This window comes from Phodopus roborovskii, unplaced genomic scaffold, assembly GCF_943737965.1.
Source record: "Phodopus roborovskii unplaced genomic scaffold, PHOROB, whole genome shotgun sequence".
Lineage (NCBI taxonomy): Eukaryota > Metazoa > Chordata > Mammalia > Rodentia > Cricetidae > Phodopus > Phodopus roborovskii.
The window spans coordinates 3390398-3408163 of NW_026125264.1; the positions used below are offsets into that span (position 1 = coordinate 3390398).

General features: G+C 39.8%; 1 protein-coding gene across 1 annotated transcript in view; it reads right to left on the reverse strand.

The window, feature by feature from the left end:
• Positions 1-537: 537 nt before the first annotated feature.
• Positions 538-17766, reverse strand: part of Csnk2a1 (casein kinase 2 alpha 1) — a 48339-nt gene continuing 31110 nt past the window's right edge. Inside the window, exons 4-12 of the mRNA XM_051193633.1 lie at positions 17535-17585; positions 16135-16194; positions 14197-14280; positions 9870-9980; positions 7707-7808; positions 5746-5846; positions 4818-4966; positions 3357-3443; positions 538-1886 (exon numbers count right to left, since the gene is read on the reverse strand). Coding sequence (XP_051049590.1) covers positions 1771-1886; positions 3357-3443; positions 4818-4966; positions 5746-5846; positions 7707-7808; positions 9870-9980; positions 14197-14280; positions 16135-16152 — 768 coding nt within the window. The 5' untranslated portion in view covers positions 16153-16194; positions 17535-17585 and the 3' untranslated portion in view covers positions 538-1770. The remainder of the gene's footprint in view (positions 1887-3356; positions 3444-4817; positions 4967-5745; positions 5847-7706; positions 7809-9869; positions 9981-14196; positions 14281-16134; positions 16195-17534; positions 17586-17766) is intronic.

Here is a 17766-nt window from a genome sequence, read left to right on the forward strand (position 1 = left end):
AAAGGCTCATGAATCTATAAAGGTAGGAGAATGGGGAACTAAGACTTTAGGCCTTAAAATGTTGGAAGATTTTCTTTCCTAGTCCCCATAGGCAGCTATTGTAATGAAACGAGAGGAGAAAATACAGAGCTGATGTTTTGTTATTGTGCTTAAAAAACTAGGCTTCCTCAGTGAAGCACCTGATAAACTTAGGTGGCTGGATTACAGTGGAAAGTCCACTTTATACACACACACAAACACACAAACTGGTGACTTGTCCTATCCCCAATCCCTGCAATGCTGAGACACAGAATGAGTTTTATGGCAAAGGATCCTTAATCCCCAGAGACGCTTTGGCTTGTGGTGCTATTTTTTTTTTTTTTTTTTTTTTTTTTTTTTTTAAGGCCTCTCTGCCCTGCCCAGTATCATGGGTCAATCGAGGGGTGCATAAAAATGAGGGCCTTGGGAAGCCTCCATGGCATGGGCTGTAGTCCCCTCAAGTTTGAATGTGACATACCCACCCAGCGAGACCTTTACACAGGGAACTTAAATCTAACCTTGATAAATAAAACCAAACGTTTATTTACACCAAAGAATTCCAACACTGGATCTTTCACATATGAAGGACAAAGTATTATATATATACACACAGCAAGGGATGGCAGGGCCATAACAAGAGAGCTGACAGTTTCCCACAATTACAGGTCTACCATTTCTGGGTTACTGCAGACAGTGGCTCTGCTCCTGCCTCTCAGACACAATTACAACTCTGAGAGCAGGTCTCCTCACTAGATGGCATATAAAGAAAGGGGAAGGTAGGAGGAGAAAAAAATTACAAAGCTTAAAATGAACCCAGTATGGCCACATCACCCGTTAGCTCTTAAGAGTGCTAGCATGAAACTTATATGGACAGTATTTCTTTTTTAAAAAGCAATAAATTACGCCCAGTAACTAACTGACTTCAAAATGGCCAAGTCAAAGAAAACTGAAAAAGATTTTGCCTTCCCTTTCCTACCAGCTATGAAGCACAGTATGTCAAGAGATGAAAAGGGAAAGACCAAAGCAAGAGCCCAGGAAGGAAAGTATCACAGATTTAAACTAAACTAAAATTAAAATGATTTAGGGTTAGGTCAGTAAGACATGATTCATTCAGAAAAGCTTTAGGATCTGTCTGCAAGTCGGGTAGACTTTTAACATCTTGATGTAACTAAGACAGATCCACTGCCACCAGAGCTGGAATAACCCATGGACGCAGTCCTGGAGAAGGTGATGATGTGACCAGCAGAACGGTGTTCAGGATGGACTGAATCCTCCCTACCTTTCTTCTTTCCACCTTCCTTGATTTTTATAATCTCTGGAGAAGAGCATAAGATCCAACCCCCAAAAGTATAGTAATGTAGGGAGAGCAATGTGGAAAGGGGAAGAAATCTCCCCCCAAACACAGCATCTGGGATTGAGGCCAAGTTTATCTTTGATCTTTAGTGGTGATGAACTGAATTTGGAAGGAAAGAAAAAATTTTGTCCATGAAATATTCCACCTGCAGGTAATTTTTCAGGGAATCCCCTGAGTTATGAAAAGTTCAAGTTGAAAAAAAAAAAAAAAAAAAAAAAAAAAAAAGAAAATCAGCCTATTATAATTTTTTTTATGACTCAACTACTAAATCCACAAGCAACGGTTCAGACACGGTGCTTCTGAAATGTTCTCACCCCTCCCAACCAGGCGCAAGCTGCATCAAGGAGAGGGTGGACTTCCCCACCTCTGCTTAGGCATCAGGAGATGGATGGGGGTCATTACTGTTGAGCGCCAGCGGCAGCTGGAACAGGCATCCCAAGGGAGTTGGCAGCAGCAATCACTGGTGAGCCTGCCAGAGGTCCAAGGGGTGAAGGGGTTGGCACTGAAGAAATCCCTGTAAAAAAAGAGCCTGCAATAAGCCAGAGACACCAAGTGCACCAATTGCAGCCAACAAACTTTCCATAAAACTTTCCCCAAAAGTTAAAACAATGAAAATTCTTTCTTCATGACTTCTCTTGGCCACATTTTTTTTGCACATTTCAAAGTTTAATCTGTACAAATCCAAGTTAAAACAAGTCCTAATCAATGAATTTAGTAGGCAGCTAACCCACAATTATGCGGAGATACCATCTGCAGCCTGTCTAGAAGCTCTCTCTGCTCTGCATCCCACCTTCTCACAGGGTGACCTGGGACTAGACATGTGGTGAGCACACATCTGAAATGTGGCTACAAGGACTGGGGACTCAATAGAACTTTTACCCAGTTTTCATTAAATAGCTGTGTGGGCAGTTTCTACCACACTAAACAACACAGGACTTCACCCACCTAATTGTTAATATACAATGGTCACTAAGTGGAGAAAGGCAAATGACTCTAAACTATGATTTGGAATCACAGTTTTGGAATCTATTTCCATTTGGTTTCTTCTCCATTTTTATCACAATTACAAATCAGCTTGCCTTCAATTAGCCATCTCTTTCTCTCTCCAAATATAAGACCACCCCCTATCTGTGAGGGATGTGTTTTAAGGCCCCATGGACATGTTTTTAATAAACACATATATGTATAATGAAGATTAGTTCATAAACTAAGCACAGTCATAGAACAATTTAACAAAAAAAAAAAATAACAAAAGTTATATGAATCTTGATAGATTCTAGACAAACTGTATTTTTGGATCATAAGTAAAACCATGAATGTGGGAGATTTTAATACATGGTTCAAAAAATATGAAAAATTTAAAGGAGCATATTGTGAAAAATATGAAAGACCCTGTTTCAAAATAGCAATAACAACAAACAAACATATATAAATCTCTTTGTTCTTCATGATTTGTTGGGAATGCAAGTCCCTGCAAGAAATTTTCTGTAGGGATACTGGAGCTTTGAAGGGAAGACATTGTTGATATCCTACTCAAGACAGTGTCACTAAAATTACTTCCAGATTATTTAGCAGCATAGATTATATTTACCCACTGACCAATTTTTGAGGCCAGGCACCCATGTAAAAAGCTGTGTTGAAGGAGCAAACCTAGGATTGGGAGGGGGAAAAAGACAGATCCCTGGGGCTGTCTGGCCAGTTAGTCTAACTTAATTGGTGGGTCCTAGGGAGAAAGTCTATGTCATGGTGCACATGCATATACTCAGGTAAACACACTCTTAATAACAAAGTGATGGCTCCCTAGCAACCACGTCTGAGGCTAACCTCTGGCTTCCACACAATGCATGTTAATGTTCTCACACCTACCCATGCCCACCATTTTACAGGGAAGAAAAGGTACACAAGAAATAAACAGAAGGAAGTGAAACTAAGAATAGTAACTTTCTTCTAAATTTTCTAAAAAGAGAAGTTACCAATCACCAACCTGACATCATATTGGCGCTGCTGACAGGTGTACTGCCCCCTGGCATGCTGGATGAGCTCATTCGAGCCTGGTCCTTTACAACAGTGTCTAGAAAGTAGATAGTAGAGTTAGGTTCTGTTCTGCTTGATGTACTAAACTAGTTGGGGAGAAGTAACTGTAGCTATCTTCAATATTTACCATTAACTTATACTCACTCACTCACTCTTAGAACATAAAGTGGCAAATACCTTCAACATGAATCAAATAAATAGTGCATAATCAACACATGACCCGTAGAACTGTGGTTAAAAACCTATTCTGAGTATAACAAAGGTCAGAAGATAAGTAAATATCCATTCAAGGTACCAGACTAATTGGAAAATCATTGCACTATTCCTCAGGGAACAATCCAATGTTGAAACAAACAGCATGGTGAGTCTAGAATGGGTAGGAGTATCATTTCACTCACAAAAGGATAGCTGGCTATATACCCATAAACCTTAATGGTTTATATAACAGTAAAGACTTGTAAAGTACTGGCTCTCTCCAACAAATGATTAGTAGACATGGAACAGGTTAAGACCTATTTTATTCTATATATCCATCTAGCCGCATCTCTGCCACCTCTCTCACTCTTGTAATGAAGACATAGCTGATTCAGTGCTCTCTCAGCCCCTCCTGATCTTCCCCTTGTTTGCGGTGGGCAGGGGTCTCTGGAGACCTCCTGCGGTGGAAGTTGGCTGCTGGCCTGCCTGCCTGGTAGTGAGTGGACAGGTTTCTCCCTTTGAGTTTATTCTGATTTTTATTTTCTTGGTTTCTGGATAAACCACCTTTTGGGGATGGAAAAAAAAAATGTAATATTAAAAAAAAAAAAGAAAGAAAGAAAGAAAAAGACCTATTTTATTCAACTAGGTCAAACCAGTCACTGAGAATTGGTAGGAAAATAAATGTTTATAGGAAAAACATCTTTGCAAAAAAAAAAAAAAAACAAAACAAAACAATATATATATTCATTCATTCATTCATTCATTCATTCATTCATTCTTATTTTATAGCCTAGCCTGGCTTGTTATGATGTGGCCTAATCTGATTTGGAACTTTTGGTGAACCTTCTGTCTATGTCTCCCAAGTACAGGAATATGGGCATGAACCATATTCTGGTAGTCTGGTAGACAGTGAAATTTCATTAAAGCATTATAATGTACCTTTTTTGGTAGCACTGTGGATTAAACTGAAGGCCTCACCATACTGTGATATCCCCAGCCCTCTTACCAATAATTGCGCCTGACAACTGCTGTCAGTGCCTCTCAGCTGAAAAAACAAGGCTCAGAATGTCAGAATGAGTAAACTAACATTTTGGCAGACGAATAGGAGCTAGATTCTAGATCTGATTTACAACACTTAGAACCTTGTTTACAACATAAATTCTCCTCTGCCTCATATAGTCCGCTGAGCAGTGAAGGGCTACACAACTGGACTCACAGAAGTAAGGGTGCTCCATGGCCTCTCTCGCAGTGAGCCTTGACTGGTGGTCATATCGCAGGAGCTTGTCCAGAAAATCCAAGGCCTCAGGGCTAACAAGGTGCTGGTTTTCACTGTGGACAAAACGTTCCCATCGCTTACGAGAGTGTCTATAAGGCAAAATTAGAAATGAGTCACAGGTTGCAGAACCAACAAAAAGCAAACAGCGATAAGATCCAAAGAACAGTCTTGAATCATTACTGTATTACAGAAGGATAACACCCACAGATAGAAGGTAACTAGTAACTGGCAACTGGAAATGACAGTGTTGCACCAAGGAGAAACCTGAGCCTTCCCCCTCTGAAGAAACACACTTTAGGTTGTTAAGGTACTTGTGAAGCAGTCAGGTGGCTGAGCCAGCCAGTAGTATTCCTCCCCCATCATCATACTTGGCCAGTTCTGCCAGTTGGCAGATAAGTAAGTGCCTTTACTTCTGTATCTACGTCCTCATATGAAGTGGCCAGTGCATTCCTAGTCTGTCTCAGCACTGCCAGGAGGCTGTCAGCAAATCAGTCTATTTCTCTGTTCAAAAAGTACTGCCATTGAAGACGAAAACCATATTAGGAGAGACTTTGAAGTTTGATCCAACTGTGTTCTTCTACTTAGATCTTACATTTACTTAAATTCCCTTCACAGGAACCATCTGACTGTAATAGTCACACTCAAGACTTTTCTATGTGAATTTAGACAGAAGGCCATTCAATATGATGTTATCAAGTATGCTCAAATAGTACTCTGCAGCACCACACCAGAACCTTATACTTCAGGCAAAGAGAACAAGACAATTTCCGGGATCCAAAAGGCCAAACCACAGAGGGGAGAAAGGGAGAGAGAGGGAGAGAGAGAGAGAAGGAAAGGGAGAAGGGGAGAGAGAGAGAGAGAGACTTACCTGCCCAAGATATCGTTGAAACGTGGATCTAATTCAATGTTGTACTTGTCAATATAGTCATATAAATCTTCTGTTCCCAGAACCTTGGCTATCCTGACCAACTAATATTGAAGAAACAAAACCAACACAAACATATGATCAAATCAGTAACGAATAATAAATGAATTAAATAAAAGATACTGATATGCCCTACAAATAAGTATTACCCCTCAATGTTTTAATTCAAATTTTGGTGTGTAGAAGGGTTATTTCCTATAGAATCCGTATGTCAACTCAATGTGAAAATGTTAGAAAAAGCCAACTATATTGCCTGTTTTTTTTTTCTCTCCTTGAAAGTCCCCCTGATAATCTTTGTTCCTCATCACAACTCAAACAATGATGTATCTTTTGGAACTTGTCACACTTTTGCATTTACATTACTATAGCCAACTGCTTTACTGTTGGATTTGCCTATAGACAGACAACAAGCTATTTGAAGGTGTTCCTCTTCACCCCCATATCCCTTCAGTTCTGTATGGCGACACAAAGCTGTAGACTTTAACTTCCTGGTGGTTGTCTTTAGTTAAAGACATCTTACTTTTCTTGGTTCCATATACATTTCTGTTGAATGAATGAACACACACACACACACACACACACACACACACACACAAACACCTACCTACCTAAACTCATTTATATGGAGAAAATGACTAGAGCACTATTAAATATAAGCTGACACATGGAAGAAAGTCTAAAAGAACTATTTTTATTTTGTGTGCATTGGTGTTTTGTCTACCATATGCATGACTAGAGCCTACAGAGGCCAAGAGGGAGTTAAATAATTTGGAACTGGAGTTATAAAAAATGGTTGTGGACCATCATGTAGGTGCTGGGCATTGAACTCAAGTCCTCTGCAAGTTCAACAAGTGGTCTTAACCACTGACCCATCTCTCCAGCTTTTGTTTTCTTTTCTGTGTAACAGCCTTGGCTGTCTTGAAACTGTCTTTGTAGATGAAGCTGTCCTCCTACTCACACTACCTCCTGAGTGCTGGGACTAAAGGCATGTACCACTTCATTTTCTGAAAACTATTTAATGCCCCACCCCCAAGAAAAAAAGCAATCTTTTCATATATGTATGCATACCACATCTGTGCTGTACTCATGGAGGGCAGCCAGGAGAAGAGATCAGATTACCCAGGACTGGACTTACAGGTGGTTGTGAGCTAAAATGATGTTGGTGCTAAGAACTGTAAGAGCAACAAACTTCTAAGCCACTAAGCTGTCTCTCCAGCCCCAGTATATGCATACTTTATAAAGAAGCAAAAGAAAAACGTCAAAAAGAAATGGTGTGTATGTGTTTCTGATGTCTAAAGGTTAATAAATTGGGCTGCTCCAAGAACTAGTATATAAGTAGAGAATTCTAAAATATTGTGTATTATGAATTGGACTTGGAGGTAAGATTTGGAATGGTGGTAGTATGGGGCAACTGTACTTTACATAAAAACAAAACAAAACAAAACAAAAAAAAACAAAAACAAAAACCTTTTTTTTTCTTTTTTTTTTTAATTTTTGAGACAGGCTCACTGTATGTAGCTCTGACTGTCCTGGAACTTGCTGTGTAAACCAAGCTGGCCTTTAACTCAAAGACACCTGCTGCCTCTCCCTCCTGAGTGCTAAGATTAAAGGTATGAGTTATCATGGGGGTGGGTAGGCCACAATGGCCTAAGGACTCAGAAACCCACATGCTCACATGCCCTTGTCTCCCAGGTGCTAGGACTAAAGGAATGCAAAACAACATCTGGATAGGTCTTTAATTTTTAAACATTGTAGCTCAGGCTGGTTTGGAACTTACCCTGTAGCCCACAATGACAGTGAACACACTCTGTAGCCCAGACCCAATAAAATTTCTTATGAGTTTGCAGATATGGCCACATTTATACTAGGTCAGTAAATTTCTTAAGGGAATAACATGCTATCACCTGATCATAATTGTCATGTCCATGGAAAAATGGCTCCTTCCGGAAGATCATACTTGCCAGCATACAACCCAAGCTCCACATATCCAAACTATAATCATACATCTGTAGTAAAGAAAACATTGTTATCACATGAATTCCAAGGCTTGTCACTTCCAGATACAAAATAGACATTTAAAAAAGAATTTTAAAGTTCACTTTGTGAAACACCAATAACCCATTCATACATTCATATACCCCCCTTTTCAGTCTTTTTATGGCTTCTTTTACCCAGCTAATTTTTTGTTTGTTTGTTTTTTAAATCCAATTTTATTTCTCCCCAGAGACTTATTTTTAATTACGTGTATTTGTGTACAGGGTGATTGGAGTATATGTGCACATGAATGAAAGTACCCTTCACTCATCAAGGACCCTTGATTCCCTAGAGTTGAAGTTACAGGTGGCTATGAGAACTAACTTGGATCTTCTACAAGAACAATATGTGCTCTTAACATCTGAGCAACCTCAGCTCTTCAACCCAGTTTTTTTTTAAAAAAAATTGCCATACTACTTTGAATTGCTTTCTTCATTTGGTAAGAAAACCTGCAATTTTACTATGTGAAGAAATACAAGGATCCCCTTCAGAGGGGAGAAGACCTACCCAACCCAGTAAACTTTTTGAGACAGGGTACTACTGTATAGTCATGGCTATCCTCACTATGTCATCCAGACTGTACTTGAACTCATGGAGATGCCGGCTTCTGCCTCCTGAGTGCTGTGATTAAAGCATAACATACCTCCATGCCTGGCAAGGTTACAATCTTAGAATTCTAGAGATGCAACTTAGGGGGCAGATCCTGAAACTTGAAGACATCTGTTAACAAGTGTCTCCTGAAGAGTTCTAAAATACTAGGTAAATCTTTTTATTTTCCACAAAGACTTATTTTGGGGCTGCAGAGATGGCTCATTGGTTAGGAACACTGACTGCTCTTCCAGAGGAGCCAGATTAGCGTTCAAGAACCCACATTGCAGGGAATCCAGTGCCCTCTTCTGACCTCCATGGGTACCAGGCATGAATGTGATACTTAAGACAGACAGCTGAGCAAAACGCCCATACTATCTATCTATCTATCTATCTATCTATCTATCTATCTATCTATCTGTTTATTTATTTATTTTGACATAAGGTTTCTTTGTGTAATAGCTTCATAGATCAGGATGGTCTGGAACTCATAGAGATCCACCTGTCTCTGCCTCCTGAATGCAGGGATTAAAGGTGTTCACCTCCATTGTTGGGCATGGATGCCTTCATGACAAAAGAGAGTGCCAGATCTCATTACAGATGGTTGTGAGCAACCATGTACTTGCTGAGAACTGAACTCAGGACCTCTGGAAGAATAGCCTGTGTTTTGTTTTTTCTTCCCCTGAGACAGAGTTTCTTTGTGTAGCTTTGGAACCTGTCCTGGAACTCACTCTGTAGGCCAGGCTGGCCTTGAACTCACAGAGATCTGCCTGTCTCTGCTTCCCAAATGCTGGGACTAAAAGTATGTGCCACCAATGCCCAGTTATCCTGTACTCTCAAACCCTGAGCCATCATCTCTCCAGCCCTAAGTGTTCTTAACTTCTGAACCATTTCTCCCACCTTTTTTTTTCTTCCAATGTGGGGATAGGGTCTTATACTATAGCCAAAGGCAGATCTCAATCTTGTGGCAATTCTCTTGCCTCACTCTGGCTTCCAAGTGCAAGGAAATCAGTGTGAACCACCAAGCCTGGAATGTGTATTATGGAGGGGGGGGGTTCTTTATATTTGAGGCTCAATTTAGGAGACATGTAGGAGATTTTTTCTTTGTAAAAGAGTGTCTCATGTAGTCCAGGCTGGCCTTAATTGAACTGATTCTTCAGCCTCTATCTCCTAAAAGCTGGTTTACAAGTTATATACAACATGCCTCCTGGATCAAGAGAACCTCTTACTATTGTATCTTCTGGTTTTCTTTGGTAAATTCAGAACCATAATTTAACATTACCAAACAAACAAAGCATGTTACAAAAGACAGCTCATATATTTGTTACATTTTACTTTAAAAAGGACAGCTATGAATATGATAAATGGCTTACTCAAAGCACAAACTGACATTTCTGCAAAATCTGTGCAAAGGAACAACATGGTACTTGCCATTTTCCTCTTACCTGATAATCTACAAGTAGCTCTGGACCTTTGAAGTATCGGGAAGCAACTCGGACATTATATTCTTGGCCAGGATGGTAAAATTCAGCTAAGCCCCAGTCTATTAGTCTTAGCTGAGAGGGAGAGAGAGAGAGAGAGAGAGAGAGAGAGAGAGAGAGAGAGAGAGAGAGAGAGAGAGAAGGATGGAGTGAGGGGGAGGGAGGGCGAGAGAGGGAGAGAGAGAGAGAGAGAAGGATGGAGTGAGGGGGAGGGAGGGCGAGAGAGGGAGAGAGAGGGAGGGAGAGAATGCGTCACATATAACTACTGCATCTTCAAATCACTCTCATTCTGACACGGGAGTACTCCGAGAAGGTACCCTCAGCTAGTTGTTCTCATCCTTGCCAGCACTTTGCAACATTGCTGCGTTTTCACTTAGCTATTTTTACTACTCCTGCAGAAATTTCAACATCCCAACTGTCCAGACCCCGATCCCCATCTTCAGAGAAAAGGTCTGTGAACAACATATGACTTGGAGGTTCTCTTCCCCTCTGACCTCATTCCCTTCTTTCCTTTCTGTCTCAGCTTTACCTGTGTTGGTATTCCAGCAGAGCATATTGTGATATTATGATTTTAATACCCACAGTTTTTCATTCATGGTTTCTGGCTAATTTCCACAATGTCTATATTTTCTAAATTTCTAAAAAGATAAACATAGTTTTTGGTAAAGTTTTGGTCTTCTTTGTGTGCTTGTCTTTGATCCTAGCTCCATTCCTAGCCTGAGTTCCTGGCATAGTGCAGGCCTCAGAGAACAAAACTCCCCCTGTGTACTGTTTCCCTCTTCCTTTTTCTCTTGTAAGTAAACAATAGAAGCTTCTCTTCTAAGCCAGATCACAGAAGCTTGTATGAAAATGTGTTTTGGCAGACCACATATGAAGATACCCTTTTCCAATGGGTCTTGTGTCACATCTAGGGAATGTGAAAAGATGAGTAGTCTTACTTGTTTTCCATCTGAGCCTACAACATGCTATTTGGCTATTCACACTTCATCACATTTATTGCAATTTAAAAAACAAAAAGAAAAACACAGTAGAGTTCAAGGAGCTTCTGGACAGCTAAGTGGCAGTTCCTAGAAAGCAGTGTGCTGGGAGATGGCATAGAAGCTCTGCACAACTCCCCACAAACCTTGCCCTCAGCTCATCTCTCCACCTGTTGTCATTGTTCATATCATTTTGAACAAAGCAGTAAATCTATTTACCTAAATTCTGAAAGGTTTTAGCAAACTGAACCAGAGAAGGATTGTGTAAAAAATGTAATAGCCAGTTGTTCAGAAGTGTAGAGAACAACATGGGGCTTGTAGCCAGCAGCTGACAGGGAAGAAGAGGAAGCCTTAGGAATCTAATACAATGTCTAGGTAGTCAGTGCTACAACTGAATCAGATTAGATTATACTATGCTGATGTCTGCCCTAGAATTTATTAACTTACTTGGGGAAAGAAATTCTTTTTCTTCTTGGGATATATTTCTTTCTTACATTGTACTGCTGGGTCTACTCCAGTGCTCTCAAAATTGTTACTTTTCCAATGGAACCCTTTAGGATATCCTACACTGTGCTAGCTAGTTTTATTTTAACTTGACACAAGCTACAGTCATTTGAGAAGAAGAAACCTCAATTGAGAAAATGCCCAACCAGACTGGCAGGCAGGCAAGCCTGTTACACTATCTTAACTGATTATATGTGAGAGGGTTCAGATCACTGTGGATGGGGCTACCAGCCATCCCCTTACAAAACAGGTTGCCATGGATGGTAGATAGTAGGTTGAGCAATCCAAGATCAAGAAGGCCAGTAGGCAGTATTCCTCTATGGTCCCTGCCCATAGCCCTCAGCTCCCGCCCCCCCTCCCCCCAGGTTCCCTCAGTGATGAACTGTGCTGTGGAACGATAAGCTAAAATAAACCCTTTCCGAGTTGCATGGTTTTTAATCATAGCAATAGAAACCCTAACTAATTGCAACATATCCCTTAGTTAAATATCTTCTGTGATCTGTCATTGCCTATTCCCTGATCCCTCCATCCTTCCTTCCCTTTCTAATACCTCTCTGAAACAGGGTCACACTATTTACAGCCATGTTGGCCTTGAACTCAAAGCAATCTCCTGGCTCAGTCTCCCAAATATTGAGACTGCTTGCACAATGGCTTTAGTTACCCACTTGACTGAAATGTAACCTCTTTAGAGACAAGTATTTTTTGTTTGTTCATTCATATACCTCCAGCCTCAAAGAACCTGTGACAAGGTATGTGTCAGAAAATGTATTAATTCATCACCTGAATTTCCTGAGTTTTAACCTCAGCACACACATAAATACAAACAACACCAGGCAAAGTAGCACAAATTTATAATCCCCGCACTAGGGAAGTAATGGCAGGTGGGATGACCCACATAGCACACTGGCTAGCCGGCTATCAAATTAGTGAGCCAGATGCCAAAAAGAAACCCTGTCTGAAAACAAACAAACAAACAAACAAACAAACAAAAACCAGAGACGTATGACTCCAAAGGAAGAAAACCCAAGATTGACATACATATACCTGAACACAAACACACACAAGAATGATTGTGTACCATGTTTAAGGCCTTGAGGTCAACCCCCAGCATCACATAAACTGGACATGGAGACACACACTGTAATCCCAGCACTCAGAAGATACAGGCAGGAGGATCAGAAGTTCAAAGTTATCCTCTTTTTATAATGGGTTCAAAGTTAGCCTAAGATACATAACAAGACACTGCCTTGAGTTGCACCACTCTCCACCAAGCCTGATGACTTCAGTTCAAGCCCCAGGACTCACATGGTAGAAGGAAAAAATTGACATGAAAGTTTTCCTCTGATCTCTATACATATGCCATGGTATATACATGCCCAAACTCATATACACCCTCCCTTGACAAAATAACAGATTTTTAAAAAAGATTTTATCAGTCTGGATGCTGTAACACATGCCTTTACTTCCAGCATTTAGGAGGCAGAGACAGGTAGATCCAGTGAGCTCGAGGTCAGAGCTGTCTCAAAAACAAAACAAACAAAAAAGGAGGACGAAGAGGAGAGAGGGAGGTGGGGAGAGATGGCCAATGAGTAAAACTTTGTCTCAAAAAGGAAAACAAAAAGTATATATAGTGGCTCATGCCTTTTAATCCCAGCACTCAGGAGGCAGAAGCAGACAGGTGGATTGCTGTGAGTTTGAGGCTAGCCTGGTCTACATAGTGAGTTCCAGGACAGCCAGGGCCACATAGAGAGAGCCTGTTTCAAATCACACACAAATTAAAACCAAAACAAAAACGTGTGTGTGTGTGTGTGTGTGTGTGTGTGTGTGCGTGCGTGCGTGCGTGACTGGGGAGATGGTTTGGTAATAAAGTGTCTGCCTGCTGTATAAATATGAAAACCTAACTCATGTTATAAACTAGGTGTGACAGAATATGTCTGTAATCTCAGAGGTTGGGAGATGGAGACAGGAGCATTTCTGAGGACACTGGCCAGAGAGATTAGATTAGTGAACTCTTCTAGCTGGAGATTCAATGAGAGACCCTGATTGAAATAACAAAGAATGATAGATGAAGACATGACATTGACTTGTACAGGTTACACACATCCACATACCCCCATAAACAAAATCTGAAATATTAAAAAGCATGCTGCCATTACAGCATTTATAAAGGTCATAGGTTTCTTGGTCGGTCTGTCTGTCTGTCTATCTATCGACCATCCATCCATCCAGCTTTTCTGTGTCCGTCCGTCCGTCCTCCCTAGTTCTAGGGTTTAAGGCATGCACCACACCACTGCCTCCTCCTTAAATATTTATTTTTTGAGACAAGGTCTTAGTATATAGCCCTATACAGCCCTAAAACTTGCTACGTAGACCAGCCTGGCCTTGGGACTCAAGAGATTCCACTGCCTCTGTGCTGCGATTAAGGTCATATGTCATCATACTCAGCCCAAGCATGAGTTTTTAATTCTCATATCAAATCTAATGACACTGAGGGAAAATAATAAATCCTTGTACAGATTTGTTATTCTTGTTTTAATTCAGCAAGTGAAAAGAATTTAACAAATCAGTTACTTAATAAGAATGGAAGACAGACTTCCTGGCTTGAATCAATGTCTTGCTCACTATCCTGTTTCCTTCACAGTATACCTAGGAATATGAATAATGGTTTGAACATGAAGACTTAACTATTTCATTCAACTGCAAAGTATTTATAAGGTACCTAACAGGTACTAAGGACTAAGACAGACAATAGGGATTGAATATGAACTGCTAACTTCATCATATTTATAAAAGTTTGACTATGACTTTACCTTTCTGTGCTCATGATCAATCATGACATTATGGGGCTTCACATCTCTGTGCATAATCCCCATGCTGTGACAATAATCCAGGGCCTGAAACAAAGAAAAATTTGCTACCATGAGGTATTGTTTTAAGCTATTTTTTCCTCCATGTCAGTTTTTCTTATAGCCTCACAACAATCCAGGGAATCAGGATTAGGACACCCACTCTCAGCTATTCCTCAAGACCTGGTTCATACAGTCAAAAACACTTAGGGCTCTCATATTCAAGTTACAAAATCATCTCATCTCCATCTCCCTCTCTCAAAAGGGTCTTGCTATGCTACTCTTAAACTCCTGTCAACCTGTCTGCCTCAGCCTCCTAGTGCTGGGACTATAGGCATGTACTGCTCTTTACTTATTTCAGAAAGACCAAGTGTACAAAAACACACAACTTCTTATCCAAAGCCTAAAGTATGACTATAAACACAGTCCCCTCAGAAGAAAATTAACCTACCAAGATTCTATTTAAAGAACAGTAATTTCTTCAGTAGCTGAGAGTGGGGTGAATCACTAGCTGCCTGTATATAGGAATGTTTTACCTACACACAACTATGTCTATGTTTATACACACCATCCATAGCTATTTTCTTGCTATAACAACAGAGTTCAACCCTATAAAGAAATTTGTCAACTCCTGATCTAGGTCATCTATTAAATTTGAATACAATTCATAAGCTTAAGTTACAGTGAATGGAGCAACACACCTTTGAGTTTGCCATTAGCTAAGTTCTTGTTCTTCCTGAAGAACTACTTGGGATTCTAGTTTGCAGGGCTGGGCAAATATGTCTATGGCTAAAGTCGGTTTTCCACATGAGCCAATGTAAGATCAAATGTCTCTGCAGGTATTATCCTTTGATGCTATTGAGGGGGAGGGGAAACAGTGTTTCACTATGTAACTCTGGCCGGCCTAGAACTCATTATATAAACCAGAGTGGCCTCAAAACCAGAGATCTGCCTGCCTCTTCCTCGCTAGTGCTGGGATCAACAGCATGTACAAATATGCCTAGCTTTCTTTTGATACTTTTATAGCTTAAACTGCTGGCATGGTATTAACATATGATTAATAAGAAAACTTAGCCTACTCTAAGCAATTCTCTCCTTATAAAGATGATCTTGCAACTACTAAGCAGCAAGATAATTTGTGATCTCATGTCAGAAATCAAAGTCCACTAGTCATCAGTGGAAATTTACTGTCCTTAGAACAATAACCCTTTTAGGGCTGAGTTCAAGAATCTCTATTTTAATCTTGTTTCTTAACAGTCTCACTCTGTAGCTCAGGCTGGCCTCAAACATGTGGCAGTCCTCATACTGGGATTACAGGAAGGCCTGCACCTCCAGGCCAGTGTCATTTGTTGCATCCTAAGTAAAATAAAGTGTATTAGCGGCTAGCACATATTAAAAAAAAAAAAAAATGCTTTCACACTGCCATTTCCATTCTTGGTTCTCTTTAAAGCATTCTAGGGTTGGGGATTTAGCTAATTAGTAAAGTATCTTGTTTGGCATGCATCACAGAATAAAAACTGCAACAAACAAAACTAAAGCATCCTAAAGTTGGGTGTGGTGGGTCATTAACTGTGAGTTCTGGAATATGGGAGACTGGGGTAGGAAGATCATCAAGAAAGTCACCCTGGACTGGGCTGCCTTGTGAGTTGTAGGCCAGCCTTGCTTAAGAAGCCCTGTCACATAAAAATCCACATGTTCTATAGCTATAGTTCTACTGCACTCCATTTCATTACCAAGACTTTACCCAAGGGTCCAACACTAAAAACAGTTTATAACTACTGCTGAAGCTCCCTGATTTCAGCATACATTACAAAGTTAATTCCCTGGTTTTTCCATCATCAAATAAACCGCCTGACAAAGCAAAGACCAATTTAAAAATACTTAGTACCTACAGCTACTTACTTTTAGGATTTCGTACATGTAAAATCGAATGTCATAGTCTGTTAATGTCTGGTACAATTGCTGTTAAAGACAAATGAAATTATTTAAGCTATAAAACAGTACTAAGAAGACAATTTTCTCACCCTAATTAATAGTTATTTCAACTAAGATTGGCTCATTCACCATGGTCCCAAGATTTGTTTTTCAAATGGTTTCTATCCACCAAAAAATCACTTTCAAGAGACTCTTGGAGTTTTCACCTCTATAAGTAAAGGTAAAGGATAATGTAAATACATATAGAAGCTATAATGCAATGTTGGAATCTACCTATACATATGATTGACACAACATGCACTGATACACTTTTCCATTTTACCTTCTAAGTCCCTTCAAACACATTTTGGTAGGCAACCTCTGTAGTAGTGAAATGAAATACCCCATCATGTGCCTACACACTTGGTACTACAATCACCAGTGGATATGAAAATGTAGAGACCAATTTGCTGATTCAACTAAATAGAACTATTCCAGTCTAGTGTGACCATACACTCTACAAACAGCTGCAATGTAACTTTTCCAGTTTCTAAAAGGGCTGCAGGTTATTTTTTACATCTGATTACCTTTAAATGGTGAGTGATGTTCTCTTAACAGTTTTTGAGTTTATTATTCTGATTCTAAAGTATCTATAATAGTTTCTCTTTTCTCTCCTTTTCAAACAAAATAAACCACCTGTTTAGTGATACTAACATTCCTGATACTTGACTTGTACAAAGGCAAGTCAAATTCTATTAAATATGTACTTGAGGAAAATGCCTACATTATACTGGAATAGAACTGTTTGAATAAGTAGGCCACCCAAGAATCTGCAGAGATATGTATTGTACAGGTTTGTATTATAGCAAAATCTTACATGACCTCTTCTCATTATCTTTTATGATCCATACCCCAGGGGAGGGAGGGCAGCTCAAAGGAAGCTGAATTGCCAGGCACTTTAAACTCTCAAGATTTGGACTCAACATACAACAGAATAAGAACAAGGAAAAAGAGTAAGCCTGAAGTCCCTAAGATTTTATGGAATATGCATTTAGTCCCTACTATTATATATACAATTTATTCTTTCTTGAACATTGCTGCCTAAAGTCAACATGCACTGTCACCTCCACTAGCCTATACACCAGCAGAAACTGTTAAATCTATGATAAATATGGTAAGGTGTAAAAGAAATAGTTATTAAAACATCACTAAACAAATACCAGTGTAAAATATCAAGATATGAAAAACAGATACTACTTTTAGTGCTGATCAACTAGGGGCAAAACTCAATAAGCAAAAATCAAGCTCTTTATACACTGTCATCCCAAAAAAACTTTCTGTATGATCTAAAAATCCAGTAGTTTGAAATGGTTGCTTATGGATGATACCTTGAAGTCTGTGTTGTTTACATGTTCAAAAACCAAGGCGGGGGTTCGCGACTAAGGGAAAAAGAAAAAAGAAAATACATTAGTACTGGCCCTGGCAGCTTTAGTTTTCAGCTTATGGGCATTGTGTGTGAACTATGGTAGTCTGCTGCAGTAGTAACCTTGCCCACTTGATCATTACCACTTAGGTTATTTTTGGAAGGATTTTATAGAAATATCCCAAGTTGAAATCTCC